The sequence below is a fragment of the Cydia fagiglandana genome, chromosome 6 (assembly GCF_963556715.1).
Source record: "Cydia fagiglandana chromosome 6, ilCydFagi1.1, whole genome shotgun sequence".
In the NCBI taxonomy this organism is placed as follows: Eukaryota; Metazoa; Arthropoda; class Insecta; order Lepidoptera; family Tortricidae; genus Cydia; species Cydia fagiglandana.
In genome coordinates this window covers 10,119,707-10,136,040 of record NC_085937.1, presented here as the reverse complement: position 1 = coordinate 10,136,040, position 16,334 = coordinate 10,119,707, and the positions used below count along the sequence as shown (strand labels likewise).

Genomic DNA, 16,334 nt, shown 5'->3' with positions numbered 1-16,334 from the left:
CTTTAAGATGTATGTTAGTGTTTGTAGTGTCGATTTGTAAATTTATAAATAAGAATCTCTAAATATTTTTAAAAGTTGTATATGCTTATCTTGAAATTTTTAGGTAAACTATAAATAATATACTAAATAAATTTGAACTAAGATTATTTTTTCTTTTTACCTAATCAATTTATTCTGATTATCTACAGTTACGTTATGTTGTGGAACAAATCATATACTTGTTATGAATTAAAGTAAACTTTATTTTAGGGTGATACAAAGATATATTTTGTCACAAAAATTATATACCTACATATGTAAATCGATACAATACAAATCCTTTTTGTTGCCCAATCTCAATATATAAGAGGTAAACACAACCAGAGGCCTTATCGCTAAAGAGCGATTTCTTCCAGACAACTTTTGGGTAGTGGAAAAATGAATCATATAATTTAACTAATTAGGATCGATATTTTATGCTCTAAACTACTACGCAATACTTCCCGTTAAATCTGGTTTTAATACCGACCCATGCGGGTTTTAAAGACGTTTCACGTCCTAAAGAATTAAAATTGTGTGATGTGCGGAATCCTTAAAACGCGTGTCCAACTCGCACTTAGCCGTTTTTAGGGTTCCGTACCTCAAAAGAAAAAAACCGGGCAAGTGCGAGTCGGACTCGCGCAAAAAGGGTTCCGTACCATAAAGCAAAAAAAAAACGGAAAAAAATGCAAAAAGTAAACGGTCACCCATCCAAGTACTGACCACGCCCGACGTTGCTTAACTTTGGTCAAAAACCCCTTTTGCTGTATGGGAGCCCCACTTAAATCTTTATTTTATTCTGCTTTTAGTATTTGTTGTTATAGCGGCAACAGAAATACATCATCTGTGAAAATTTCAACTGTCTAGCTATGACGGTTCGTGAGATACAGCCTGGTGACAGACAGACGGACGGACGGACGGACAGCGAAGTCTTAGTAATAGGGTCCCGTTTTACCCTTTGGGTACGGAACCCTAAAAAAGGATCCTTATAGGTTCACTTTGTTGTACGTCTGTCTGTCTGTGAAGTCCCAATATCTCGGGAACGCCTGGAGTTGTCTAGTTGAAATTAAAATAATATACTCAAGTCTACAGTCCCTTGAAGCTGTAAAAAAGTCAAACTACTAAGTTAACATAAAAAAAGATACGACCAGGGAATCAAAATTTATAGGGTAGGTTACCGTTCACCTGGAACTAAGAAATTTGGCAAGTGTGTGATATCATCTTACACTACAAGATAAGTAGGTGCAAGAAAAAATCTGAAACCTATAAATATGTAAAAAAGATATTGCAAAAAAAGTAAAATTCGTACGGAACCCTCGGTGGGCAAGTCCACTCCGCGCTTTTTTTTAAATGATGTACATATATACAACGAAGTATACGTACCTATTTACATATTTTTCCTGTTACCCATCACGAAAAAGAATACTGTTTATTATTACTTTGGGATAAACTTCTTTACTCCAATTTTCGAAGACTTATATATATTAATGGTAAAAGTAGCTGCGAAGACTAACTAGGTACTAGGATCATACTCTAGGTACCTATTTTACAAAAAATACGTCACTGCATCTATTGATACTTATCGTCTAAATTACATCTACACACAGCCGCATTACAGCTAAGTCAGCTAAGCTACACTAGGGGGTTGACACCAGCAACCATGGACAGCAACGCCATGCGAACGTACATGCCGTACTCGGCCTGGCGGAAGTACGCGGCGCGCGGGTCCGAGTCGAACTCCGCCGAGATCTCGTCGAGGCGCGGGAGCGGATGCATCACCACCATGCGACGGCGCGCGCGCGTCATCAGGTGCGGCGTCACCACCAACACTCCTCGAGCCTGCAACAATTTATTTTTTGCTGCGTTTCCTCGTCTTTCCATTAAAGCAAGCGCTGTGTTCGGCACTGGACGGTGGAAATCCACGGAAACCTTGGACTTTGTACACGAACTGTACTCCGCATTTAAGAGCATTTACATAGTAACTAGTAACTACACTACAGAAAAAACTATAACTACCGTAAACACTGCTAATGTACAAACAGCAGCACTTAACTGTCCATCGGTGGACCTTATTCTAAAAGGCATATGGTCCACCGATCGACAGTTAAGCGTGTGGGCGATGTACCAACGTCATTAGTAATGATAGAATGATACTGGCCGCGTAGCCAAAATGCCAATCGCTTACGCTCCGTAGCGATCGAAACGCAACTGTCACTGTCGCGCTAATATGGAAGAGTGATAGAGAGACATAATGCTTTTCGTTGTCGAAGCGATAGCGATTGTAACCTTGGCTAGGCCGGCTGATCTAAAACTGAAACTATGATGGGGTATGGCTAAGTACATTTAAGAAAACTAAATAGCTGGTTTTTTTATAAAGATACTTATATTTGAAAGAAAGGAAAGATGGAAAGTATGGAAGAACCTTATAGAACACGTTACTAAAATTTTTAAATGAGGGTAGGTTTTGACTGCAAACAGATGCACAAGGAATATTAAGGCGCATTTGTAGTAATAAGATATACTATATTGGAAAATAATACACAATGGGAATAACTTACCTTCTCATACTCATCTTGGCTCTCAAATCTCTCTCTTTGTATTCTCGTCATGTATAAGACGTGGGTATCTGCAAGTACATCTTCTAAACGTTCGAATACTTTTTGGGGTATTCCCTTGGACGCAACGTAATCTGTTATATGTTTTGGCATGCCAAGGCCAGGCGGACTCACATACTGCAAATTGACTTGATACAGTGTAAGTAATCGGGCTAGTGAATGTACTGTGCGCCCATTTTTAAGGTCCCCAACCATGGTTATAGTGAGTCCATTAACTGTACCAATTTCTTCTCGAATGGTGAATACATCTAGTAATGCTTGTGTGGGATGTTCTCCCACTCCATCTCCTGCATTGATTACAGGTTTTCGGCAATGGCGTGAGGCACGCTGTAAAAAAATATTAATTATTACCTATTAGAAATTACAGGTTCATAAAATACTCATTTGTTACTGCAAAAATGTAGGTCTAATGTATAAGTAACTTACAGCCACTGCTCCAGGTTCCGGATGACGGAGTACTACTACGTCAGAGTAGCTGGACATAACTGCAACACTGTCTTCTAACGTCTCTCCTTTTTTAGCTGAAGAGCTTGTGGCGTCAGTGTGGATGACAGAACCACCCAGTCGTTGCATGGCTGCCGCAAAACTGCAACTGGTACGAGTGCTTACTTCGTAGAATATCGAAGACATGACTTTTCCTCGCAGAATATCGTCCAAGAAACGTCCCTTGCTGACACTTATTTTCATAAACTGAGCAAGATTAAATATGTCGTTGAGAGTTTCTTTGCCAAACAAGTCTACAGTCAGAATACTCTTGCCAAATAGATCACTTCTTTGCCGCTGTGAAACGGCTACCTGTGGAGGATTATAATAAGATGAACTATCGCATCTTTCTCGTTTTGAAATCGGGCGTTCTTGTCCAGGCAGAGGCGAAGCGCCTCTCTGTGGTTCAAAATGCACATTCAATTTTCCTTCTGGCTTAGGTTCCATTTGCTCCATGTCAAGGTCACTCAACCGGCTGAAATCAGCAGAGCTATGAAAATCAAGTGCAGAACTCGGTCTACTTTGTTCTTTTTCCGGTTTTTCAATGGCAAAGATTGGGAAGGATTGTTTTTTCGGTGCTGGCCAATCACGGACATTTTGACCAAAACCTGGTGGAATGAGAACTTGACCTTCCACATATGCAATTTCACCACGCAAGGTGACGCGATGGACCGCTCCACAAACTTGCATACCAGCGAACGGAGTCCATTTTGATTTTGTGAATTCCATGCTGTTTGGGATAGTCCATTCGTAATCCATGTCAACTTCTACGTAAGTATTAGGTTGCTCTGGCAAGTTAAATATTTTTCTCGGATTTCTGTGGAACTTATTAATTATGTCCTCGATAGTGAGTCGCCCTTGATGTACAGCATTTAACAATAGAGGTAAAATGGTTTCCAAGCCCGGGTATCCCGGTAAAGGTTTCTCTGCGTCTTTTTCTGCAACAGCATGTGGAGCGTGGTCGGTTGCGAAAACATCAATCATGTCCATATTTTTCCAAAGCTCTGCTTGGTCTTCAGGACTGCAAAGCACTGGCCGCACTTCAGCACGACCTTTTCCTATTCTGTCAGTGTCATCCGTACTCAAAAACAAATGGTGTGGACAGACTTCACAGGTTACTTTTAATCCTCTTTCCTTAGCTGCTCTTATAATTGAAATTTCTTCTTTACGAGCCACATGACAAATATGAATGGGACGATCCAACAAAGATGCCATGAGAATAATTGCTCCTGTTTTTTCGCGTTCCGCGTGAGCGCACACTGGCATTTTCTTTGGCCAGTTTTGTAGATGTTTTTGCCATACCGTCATATCGTCCAACTTTAACGTGGTGAATGTTTCATTTAAATACATCTTTAGGGCGGCCGCTTGAGGAGCCATTTCCGCTGCTGTCTCACAGTTTGAGGTTGAAGCACCCATGAAGAGAGCGTAGTCACAACGAGCACTGACACGAGTCAATGCAGCGGTGTAATCGTAAGACGCTTTATCAATGACTGGTGGATTTGTGTTCGGCATAGCACAGATCATTGTGACTCCACCAGCAAGGGCAGCAGCCGTGCAGGAAGCGAAATCTTCTTTATACGTTGCTCCTGGTTCACGGGCATGGACATGTACATCAATGAAACCAGGTAACTTTATAATGTTGCGTGAAGTCATGCAGTCAGTGTGAGTTTTCATTAGTGGTATGCCACCACACTTCATCATCGCCTGAAATTATACGTAAGCTTTATATAAAATAAACAGTACTTACTTCTCATATCAGATCTTTCTATTATGTATTCTACGTTTTATCGAAAGGTGAAACAAGAGTTTTTAATGGTGGTTTGAAATACATATGTAGGTCGACCGCTACTGTAATTTATTGTGGATAGTAATTTAAAAAAAAAGGAGAAGTCCTACCTGTACTAAAAGTTTTGCGCATTTAACATCCGTTACCAATGGCACGGCATAATCGACCGCCAAACGGCGCGTACGATATCCATGTGTGGTAAAGGATGACACCCGACGACAGCCTCCTCTCATAGGTAAGTTAATCACAAGGTCGAGTTGACGCCTCGCCATAAAATCTGCTAAGTGCATCAGTTCGCCGTCTGAGCGATCGTCTTCTGGGTCGCCAATGTGATCAAAAGTCCACTGCACACTTTCAACCTGGAAGGAAATACAAAAGTTTATGTACTGTTTATATGAAAATAGTGAAAATACTGATTAAACATGCGATTCTGATTACCTATTTTGGTAACATACCTCTACTCCGTGCTCCGTGTAAAAGTCACCGGTACCCATACTGGCATATAGTTTGTATCCCATTCTGTGTAAAGTGCGTACGCTAGGTAATAACTCCATCTTGTGCTGTAAATTAAAAGAAGACATTATTATAATCAACAATGTAAAGATATTGAAATTAATATGTATTTGTAGGTTCAGATAAACAAAATTTACCTTGAATGTTCCGACTGATAGCAATATGGCTTTTTTAGGTATTCTGAAACCTGTGCTCATAAGAGATTTCAGATAAGCTTCATAGCGATTTTCACCGAAGCAAGCTACTTCACCCGTAGATGCCATCTCTACTCCCAGTGTAACATCAGCTCCAGCCAATCGAGAGAAAGAAAACTGTGGCACTTTTACACCCACTTTTCCAACACCACTCAAGACGTCAAGAGGTTCTACTGGCAGTCCAAGAATAACTTTAGTTGCCGTCGCCACGAAATCATGGTCTAAAGTTTTAGATACAAACGGGAATGACCTAGAGACTCTCACATTGCATTCGATAACTTTGAGCTCATTATCTTTGGCTATCAATTGCATATTAAAAGGACCGCTAACATCAAGCGTTTCTGCAACAATGCCCGCGATCTCTTTGATTTTGTCTAACGTTTCGTTGTTTATGTCTTGTGGTGGGGTTACTAATGTGGCATCCCCAGAATGAACTCCAGCATTTTCTACGTGTTCGGATACAGCCATACATACAATTACACCATCAGCTGCGACAGCATCAACATCAATCTCCTTTGCATCCATAATAAATTTCGAAATAACTACAGGGTGATCCTTGCTCACTTTGCTAGCTGATTTGAGATAAGCTTCCAAGTCTTGATTAGAATATGCTACATTCATAGCAGCCCCACTGAGCACATAAGAAGGTCTGACTAAACATGGGTAGCCAACTTCATCACAAAAAGCTATAGCAGATTCTAAGTCTGTGAGTTCTTTCCACCGCGGTTGTAATATGTTTTTGCGATCTAGCATGCGCGAAAATTTAAATCTGTTTTCAGCGTTGTCTATCATGTCGGGTGAAGTGCCTAATATTTTTGCTTGTTGTCGATGTAAATCCATAGCAATGTTATTTGGAAGTTGTCCTCCCATTGACAGTACAATGCCATCCGGGTGCTCTATGTTGTATATATCCATAACAACTTCAAATGATATTTCTTCGAAATATAATCGGTCACTCATGTCATAGTCAGTACTAACGGTTTCAGGATTATAATTGACCATAATAGTGTTTTTGCCCTGATTTCGCAGTTCTCTAAGGCAGCCCACTGCGCACCAATCGAATTCAACAGAACTTCCAATTCTGTACACACCTGACCCCAACACCATAGTAAACCCTCCTGGGAACTCTAAATCGTGCTGGGTCCCATTGTACGTAAGGTACAAATAATTTGTCGATGCAGGCCACTCAGCAGCAACTGTATCAATTTTTTTAACACATGGTGTTATTTTAAACTCTTCTCTTAGTTTTCTAACAGCCAATTCTGTACTTTTAATAGCATTAGCAATTTGTTTATCAGAAAATCCGATTTTCTTAGCACTTTTTAGCATATCTGGTGTTATAGAGCTATGGTCGACACGCTCGAGGGTATCATAAAAGTTAATAATATTTTTAAACTTTTCTAAAAACCATCTATCAATTTGTGTCAGTTGATGCAGTTTTTCTACAGTGTAATTATTTTTAAGAGCAGCTGCTAAAACAAACATCCGCTTATCTGTGGGCTCCCTCAGTTCATTTTCATTCACTTCTTTTATGTTGGGGTCAAATCCGTTAACATTTTCATCAACCATACGTAACGCTTTTTGAAACGCTTCTTCGAAGTTTCTTCCAATAGACATGACCTCTCCAACACTTTTCATGGAGCTTCCTATTTTGGTGCTGACTCTTGTAAACTTTGCCAAGTCCCATCTCGGTATTTTAACAACACAATAGTCTAAACTTGGTTCGAAACAAGCTGTGGTTACTTTTGTCACAGAGTTCTTTATTTCTGGCAGAGGGATGCTGAGGGCCAATTTCGCTGCTACGTATGCCAATGGATAACCCGTAGCTTTACTCGCCAAAGCGGAACTTCTCGATAGCCTAGCATTGACTTCTATTATGTAGAATTCCTCAGAAAGAGGATTAAGAGCATATTGTATGTTGCATTCTCCAACAATGCCGAAATGTCTAATTACTTTCAAAGCAGTATTTCTTAACATATAATATTCCCGGTTCGAGAGAGTTTGACTCGGCGCAACAACTATGGACTCTCCCGTGTGTATTCCTAAAGGATCCACATTCTCCATATTGCAGACTGTAATGCAATTATCATAAGCATCTCGGACCACCTCATATTCAACTTCTTTCCATCCCTTAAGAGACTTGTCTATTATCAGTTGGTCAGAATGTGAGAAAGCTTGATGTGCTAGGGCTCTTAGCTCTTCCTCGTTGTTTGCAAATCCTGATCCCAAGCCACCTAATGAAAATGCAGCGCGCGCCATCACAGGGTATCCTATTTGAAGAGCCGCTGACACGGCTTCCTCCACAGAAAATACGGCCGCACTCGGGGCCACCTTTTCACCAATCGCATTTATTTTTTCAGCAAAAATCTTTCTGTCTTCTGTGTCTATTATGGATTGTATAGGTGTTCCCAAAACTTTTACGTTGTATTTCTCAAAAACTTTGGATTTTTGAAGCTGTACGCCGCAGTTCAATGCGGTCTGTCCTCCAAAGGTAAGCAAAACGCCTGTAGGACGTTCTGCTTTGATAACCTGTTCTACGTATTCGGGAGTGATAGGTAAAAAGTAAACTTTGTCAGCCAATCCTTTTGATGTTTGCACTGTTGCAATATTGGGATTGATCAGCACCGTTTGAATCTTTTCTTCTTGCATAGCTTTTACGCCTTGTGAACCCGAGTAATCGAATTCACCGGCTTGACCGATAGACAAACCCCCAGAACCCAGAATTAGAACTTTCTTTGGTCTTTCATTTATAGTAGGACTGAATGTTAATTTTTCGGTAATCATCTTATTTACTACACACGGTTGCTTTGATTTAAAGGCTTTTACCGAGTCAATAAAAATGTCAAATAGACATTCCAGGTCGGTGGGACCTGCAGTGTGTTCTGGGTGGAATTGTACACTGAAGAAAGGTTTGGATTCATGTATGATGCCTTCATTAGTTTTATCATTCTCGTTGGTAAATAAGATTTTCCAATCTTGAGGTAAAGTACTGCTATCTACAGCGAAGCCGTGATTCTGAGATGTCATAAAACATCTACGTGTTTCGCTGTGTGTACAGGGCAAATTGTGTCCACGGTTGCCATAACTGGAAAATAGAAACTGAATTTAGTTCACTGTTATAAGTCCTGAATACATTTGTTTAAGTGAAAATATTATAATTTGGGATGTTACCTCATTTTAAATGTTTTACATCCAACAGCAGTTGAAAGTAGTTGATGACCGAGACAAATTCCAAAAATTGGTTTTACTTTGCTGGATTTGACAACACTGCGGATATTTTCAACAACACTTTTGCAAACATCTGGATCGCCTGGGCCGTTGCTTATAAATAATCCATCATAATTTTGTGGGTCGAGCTTATGGTTCCATGGCACTACGGTTACTTTGGCGTTCCTTTTTATCAAACATCTTATTTGATTGTATTTGAGACCACAGTCTACAGCCATAATCGACACGTCGCCATTGGGATTGTATATTTTCTCAGCCTAAAATAAAAATGTTAATATTAATTAAAGTTAAGAAAGACGTTTAAATTATTATACTTAGTCATAGGATAGGACAAGGATTCAAAACGCTCACTTTTTACATGGCTTCCCTAACTTACCTATTGTTTGTATGACGGGCACAGTAAGACTATCAGATATGCAATAACGAAATAGAGTCCTATAAAAATGGCAAAATTACCTTGACAGATACTTCTGCCACTAAATTTCTCGTATTGGGATCAGAAAGCGGCGGCAGAGCAGAAGGGACCGGCCCTTGTATAATTCTGCCCAATGTCACGCCCTCTCGCAGACGGCATGTCAGTGCCCTGGTGTCAATGTCACAGAGCCCAGGGACTTTCTGCGAAGCTAACCAGGAACCTAATGATTTCTTGGCGCGCCAGTGACTTGCATGTTTACTGATTGAACCGACAATCAGGCCAGCTGCCCAAATGCGGCTTGACTCGAACCACCTGAAAGTAATAAAAAAAATCTTATCGTCATTTATAAATTATTCAGATTTATAGATACCTATAGTTTAATGATAAGAAGATAAGTAAATATGCATGGAGATAAAAGATTTGCATTTTATTTGACGTAGCACTTGGATTGACAACTTTACGGTCCAATTCTACCTAATTACTCTCAATCGCTTACCTTGGCAAACCGTGTTCATCGCACTCAGCTTCGTCGGGGACCCCGTAGTTGCCCACCAGAGGGTAGGTCAACACCAGTAGCTGCGTATGATACGATGGGTCGGTGAGCGACTCGGGGTAGCCCACCATGCCGGTCTGAAATACTATTCAAACGATGAACTCGATCATTTCAAATTTGTATTTGAACCAACCACATATACTAACTGTGTCGCTTAACTTCAAACTCGGGTAAATCTATTGGACCCTCTCAGCAAATATCTACCCTATTACGTTTTCTTAATACCAAAATCGCATAATTTGACAGATGGATTTACCCGAGTTTGAAGTTAAGCGACTCAACTTGGAATGATAGTGTGTGTACTATATATGCCTTACCCACACACGTGCATAGCTTAGTATACTTATAATGGCGCATACTAGTTATTTAAGACAATAAACCTATACTCCAGTCAAAGTAGTTCTCCTTTAACGCCCCACATCACATGGCGATCCTGCAAGTGCGGCCTTGTGCTGCGCGCCGCGCCAGTCAGTGAAGGTAAAAAAAATTCAAGATAAGAATTAAACATAACTTAAAAGGACATACAGTGCGAAACACAATTACAAAAATTACTGTTTGAACATATATATAATTATTGCAGCGCTAGGTTGACTGATTACGAATAGGCGCTGCATAACAAATCATTCCCATTTGCCCCGCCTCGTGTATTGTGGCGGTCACGTGGTACAATACAGCCTGATGACGATCTGCCACGACGTTCAATCGTAGCGATCAGCTGGATGAGGTCGGCTGATGTACGGTCGAAAGTATTAATTTATGCCCCATTTCGCACCTTGTCACAGTGACAATCAATATGAAAGTCGCTATAGACCTCATATAGTCACTGTGACAAGGTACAGAATGGGTCATAAATTAAAACTTTCCACTGTACTGTAACAACAGTAGGTACTAGGTACTTACCAACTTCACCCTCAGCGGGCAGCGCCGCGCCGAAGCTCCTGCCGTGGAAGACGGACCCATCGCTAAGCACCAGGCTGCACAGCCCACCCACTTCGCAACTTAAATCTTCTTGTGCCATTTCTGGAAAACCCAAATCACACGTTGATTGATCAATTAATCAATGTATCCTGTTGGTGTTTGAGACCCCGTAAGTTTGTGTTCTTCTCTGAGCATAAGCGTGAGCAAGATGGATGTGCGTGCTCGCGATGATGTTTTTGAATTTTAATTTGTTGTAAGTATTACCAAATAAAAGTAAACGATGAGTTTTCTCAAAATTAAAATTGCGCATTTTTAGAAGCAATTTTCATATTTTTGGTTTTGTGCATACGAGTAGGTAGGTACATAAAAAATAACTGCATTCCCATTGCCAGGGAGGTTTTCTTTCCTTTTTTTTGCAATTCTGGGGTTGGTTCAATTAATAATAATAATTATTAGTTAAACTTGCTCAGTATAATCCCAAAACCTCCCTCGCAACGGGAATGCACTTTATTTTTTGGCCTCCGTGTATATTGTTACAAATTTATAAAGTGTTTCCGGTCTCTGAACCTACCGCACCTTGGATGATCCTATTGAGCGCTAAAAACGCCTTGTGCTCGTAAAATCTTAAATAACAGCATCAAGTAACGTCGCGGGTGTTAGAGCGGCGAGCGGAATATCGCTATAATACGCGCATAGAGTTGTTTCGCTCAAACATCAGAGCGACATGCGAATCGCGACCAGTGTGATAACCGCCTATGGTATAAAAAAAACCCGGCCAAGTGCGAGTCGGACTCGCCCATGAAGGATTCCGTAGCAGCAAGTAACATAATAAAATTGCGGTTTACGATTTAAGACGTATTAAAAAAAAACTACTTACTGGATCTCGTTCAAACCAATTTTCGGTGTAAGTCTGCATGGTAATGTACATCACATATTTTTTTTAGTTTCATCATACTCTTATTTTAGAAGTTACAGGGGGGGGGGGGACACACATTTTACCACTTTGGAAGTGTCTCTCGCGCAAACTATTCAGTTTAGAAGAAAATGATATTTGAAACCTCAATATCATTTTTGAAGACCTATCCATAGACAGGCGTGGCTCACTCCGCGATTTTGTCGCTTTGCTACAGGTAGCTAAAACTACATCCGTTCGACCCCAATTTTGGGGTTTGCCATAAGCTGCGCGTGGCGCTGTCGCCACCTAGCGGCCATATGAGCGTGAGTCTTCTGTACCTAGTACTATTATTTATTCTGTGCCATAGATACCCCACACGTATGGGTTTGATGAAAAAAAAATTGAATTTCAGTTCTAAGTATGGGGAACCCTAAAAATTTATTGTTTTTTTTTTCTATTTTTGTGTGAAAATCTTAATGCGGTTCACAGAATACATCTACTTACCAAGTTTCAACAGTATAGTGCTTATAGTTTCGGAAAAAAGTGGCTGTGACATACGGACGGACAGACAGACAGACATGACGAATCCATAAGGGTTCCGTTTTTTGCCATTTGGCTACGGAACCCTAAAAATCCGTATACCTGTACTGTACATTGATAAGTTTTTGTACGATATCTAAAATATAAATTTATATATATGTCAGCAGGTATTGCAAATGAATGTAAGAAACCTTTTACTAAATACACAGAAAACAGACAAATTACAATGCAAATAATACACAAAATAAAAATACATAATAGATACATAAATAAATACTTACATGTATAACAGTATACTCGTATATCGTACTAATATACTATGTAGTGTCTGATGGTATGTATAGTGATATCATATGAAGGAAAAACTTTTTTTTATTTTTTTTTAATTATCTGCTTCATATTTGATTTACTACACCAGTGAGATGTCTATTAAAAAATAGAAAGAAAATACAATGTAGGCACCTAAATTAGATACAAGCATTAATAAAAAAAAATTGTGTACTATGTAGTATTTAAATAAATAACTTTTAAACTCAATGCCATTTTCAGGGAGGTTTTGGGATTATACGTGGATTATACTGAGGCACTTTTACTACGGGACCAACCCCGGAATCGCGAAAAAAATTTGGCTGTTTCATACATTTTGGCTGGTCCATTTTCTATGGGAGGGTAATTTCTTTTTTTGCGATTTCGGGGTTGGTCGCATATGAAAAGTTGCTCAGTATAATCCCAAAACCTCCCTGGCAACGGGAATCCACTTATTTTTTGGCACCCTTTTATATAAACTTGTACCCACGATAGGTAGGATCATGCATTCATGATAGGTATTATACATGTATAAGGTCCAAGGTACGAAATATTTATTTAAATACTTGATAGTCTACAAAGGAATATGCAATTTTAGATTAGGTATATTTAAATGTATTTATGTTTGTATTGCTGACAAGGGAACCCCTTTAAAATAAAAAATAGAAACTAAGTATTTATAAAATTGGATAAAACAGTTTGGAACATTAAAATTATAAATCAACACAATTAGTTTAAACTTTATTGACCCCCATAAAAGTTAACGACTCTTGATTGACAACGCGAACTTTCTGCGTTCGTTGTTGCTAAGTATCGTAGGCACTCAGAGGGCCTACCTCGAATCACATTCACCGGCAACACGTGAACACGCCCCCCTGTCACACTTACGTACGAATTTACAAGTGCGATAGAGAGGCAACACGTCGACCGTAGTTCGCGGCAGGCCCTCAGTTAAAGGACACGCACGTAATAAACACGTGTATGACGAATCACAATGCGTAGTAAAATCATCGCCTTAAAATGGGTATAAAGCTTCGTGTTTTGTTATGAATGGATGCGACTTACTTGATTTAAAGGTTCACACGGACCACGTGTTTTATAGTTTAGCCGGCTGGAAACAGTCCGGCGCTGTCGAGCTCTGCACAACGACAGGCCGGCCTGAGATCTTCCTACCTCGCTCCTATACTCGTGTTATCAGTATTACAATACGAACCAGTTTATCCACCGTCTCGTTTCCTCTCCTCCATTGTCTGCTTCATTTCGTCTCTCTCACACTTGGGTAACAGGCTTCGGACATCAATCGGAAGTTAGGCGCACATTTAACGCCCAAGTGCGAAGTTAACATTCCATCCGTCATAATCAGCAGACATCGTAAATTTTATAGCATTTTCGGTGCAACGGAGTGGTGTTAACGGAATTGGTATAAACAATTTCAACCCTAATGATTAATTAGCGTTAATTACGTTAATATTAACCTTAATTTGCCATTTCAGCTGGAATTGACTATACCAATTCCGTTAATACTATCCGTCTGATAATCAGTTTCAGTAACGGTGTAGTTACAGGGAGCTGAAACAATAGATACGCATTTGAACGATTTTACGCGAGGGCAATTCTTAACTTCAATGTCTTCAATAACCGTCGCGTGGGATTATCAATTAAAAATATTTAAAAATTACTCACTGTAAATGTTAAATAGTTTTTTTACATTTATTGTGTCGGAATTAGCAATGCACGCACGAGAACTTTCCAAAGTTGCGAAACTTTCCACATGAGAATTTCTCGGTAACTTCTGAGAATGTTCTCGAGAACGAGAATTTATTTATTTATCGTAGTTTATACCATGAATATTCACGATAGTTTAGGTTTAGTCCTTACCCCCAGAAAATTCCGACTTTTGTTCGTCCGCTTCCGGTCAGAAAAATGTATGACGGCCCGGCCAAACGGTCAGACTTAGGTGGGGGGTGCTCGACCAGATGTCATAGAGGGACCTTAGCAGTTTGTGACGCCGCCATTTTTTTCAATATGGCCGACTTTTTTTTTTACTTTTTTAATGGTGTCCTAGCGCGCTGAAATTTTGGTCACGGAATCTTGGGGTCCCCTAGATACCTATAAAAAAAATATTTTTGGAAAAATGCTACATTTGCGGGAAAACTGGCCACTTTTATTTTGTATGGCAACTTTTAAACGGTGCGTGATAGGTGGGGGGTGCTCGACCAAATGTCATAGAGGGCCCCCATACAAAACAAACTGCATTAAAAAAAATCAAAATGGCCGACTTTTTTTTAATTTTTTTCAAGTTGGTCCGAGCGCGCTGAGATTTGGCATGGCGGGAGATAGAGGTCTCTAGATTCTAATGAAGATAAAAAAAATTTTTTGGCAAAAATTGTCGAAAGTCGAAATGTTCTCTGAAATACAGTGAGAATTTAAGCAATTTATTGGTAAACTTATCACATCAACAAAATAGCTAACTGTAATAGACAATAATATATGCATAATAACATTTAGTTTTGAGTTATGCCTATTTAAACTTTATTTCAAGTATATTCTCTTGTTTAAACAATAATTTCCATGTTGCAGGAATGTTCTGAGAACATTCTCGAGAACGTTTCCGCTTTTTGGGAATGTTCTGCAATTTGTACATTGCTAGTCGGAATGTTTGGAACAATCCATTCCGTTGTTTTCAATCTTAGAGATTCTAGAGTAGATCAAAGTTAACTCTGCATTATAACAAGTTTTCTAATATTTTTTTACACTATGTAGCGAAAATGTAACAAATAACAAATATACCTATAACATACTACATAAGGTCAATGTGGCTAATTCCGTCATCGGGGCTATTCCGTCCACTAGAGTTTTTCTCGAACTTCTTCTTCTTCTTGGTCCTCGCCAGCAATCAAAAGCAAATGTTTTTTACAGTAGGTACATATGGTCCTACATTCCCGCACTATATTTTTTTTTATAGTGCGAGAAACAGCACTTTCCTTGCGTACCTATGTCAAAAGTTTAAAGGGCCATATGTATTGTAAAACGTTGTACGATACACGTTTCTTCCGCACTTGTATAGTAAATAACTATTTTAGTGCGGTGCGGCTACAAAACATTTACCTACTTATGTATATATTTTGCTTAAAATTTTGTCTCTACACTTGTTGCAATTTCTTGTGAAGACGACGAATTGTTTGCGATACTTATGATAATGGTTTGGGATTTGGGAACCTACTTGTTTTCGACGAAATCAGACAAAAGGGTAGGTATTGGAATACTCCATGTTATAATGATACTCCACCGGTCGGCTATGTCAACAATGATTGTGGGCACTTATATTAATGTTGATTACCTGAACGGTAATGAGGAAGTGACCCAAGTCAATATGAATGATTACCAATTTTAAGATCTATCTTAATGTAATGAGCAGTATATTACCGCAAGTTAGGTAATCATCGCAGGTGGTATGGTTTTTTCGTGGTTCCCAGGTAAAATCCTGCTTTTCATTTGAGTATGGTCACTTGTTAGGTAATGCCGCTTTTGTGTATCATTATTTGCGCCGCTGGCAGATTTGTTGTTTTCGCATTTCGAGTAGGTAAGTGACGAGCCTGTTCTTGTTATAGGTACTTACATAGATAAACTTCGAAGAAATTCATATTTTTTTCTAAAATGTTATTTTTAATTAATATTGTATTATATCTGCACAACTATTGTTTACGAAACTATTATACCATTATATATATTATTAAGTTGATATCTATATGTGGCGTAATTGAATTTAAGTTATTCGATCTGTTTCCGGTATGATAAGACTTTTCAAATCATTATTAAACCCACCTTTTTGGCACTTTTGAGGGCGGGTAATGTTTGAGGTAAAGTTTT

The 16,334-nt window shown here is 39.2% G+C and overlaps 1 protein-coding gene across 1 annotated transcript; it reads right to left on the bottom strand.

Annotated features, from left to right (window-relative positions):
* Window positions 1-218: 218 nt before the first annotated feature.
* On the bottom strand, window positions 219-13,786 carry LOC134665155 (multifunctional protein r). Its single transcript, XM_063522003.1, has 11 exons — window positions 13,530-13,786; window positions 10,706-10,825; window positions 9,749-9,890; window positions 9,294-9,564; window positions 8,781-9,094; window positions 5,553-8,694; window positions 5,358-5,462; window positions 5,013-5,261; window positions 3,060-4,820; window positions 2,577-2,960; window positions 219-1,857 (listed from the first exon to the last, which is right to left on the bottom strand). The coding sequence occupies exons 2-11, from the start codon at window positions 10,821-10,823 to the stop codon at window positions 1,651-1,653; spliced, it is 6,693 nt and encodes a 2,230-aa protein (XP_063378073.1). The 5' UTR covers window positions 10,824-10,825; window positions 13,530-13,786; the 3' UTR covers window positions 219-1,650.
* Between the last annotated feature and the right edge of the window lie 2,548 nt (window positions 13,787-16,334).

What these genes read in the sequence shown, in the direction of transcription:
- LOC134665155 (XM_063522003.1), bottom strand. Translation starts at nt 10,823, where the DNA reads ATGGCACAAGAAGATTTAAGTTGCGAAGTGGGTGGGCTGTGCAGCCTG. An exon ending in GCCCGCTGAGGGTGAAGTTG is followed by an intron (nt 9,891 to 10,705) that starts GTAAGTACCTAG and finishes TCGTTTGAATAG; the next exon opens with TATTTCAGACCGGCATGGTG. An exon ending in TATCAGTCGGAACATTCAAG is followed by an intron (nt 5,463 to 5,552) that starts GTAAATTTTGTT and finishes TTTAATTTACAG; the next exon opens with CACAAGATGGAGTTATTACC.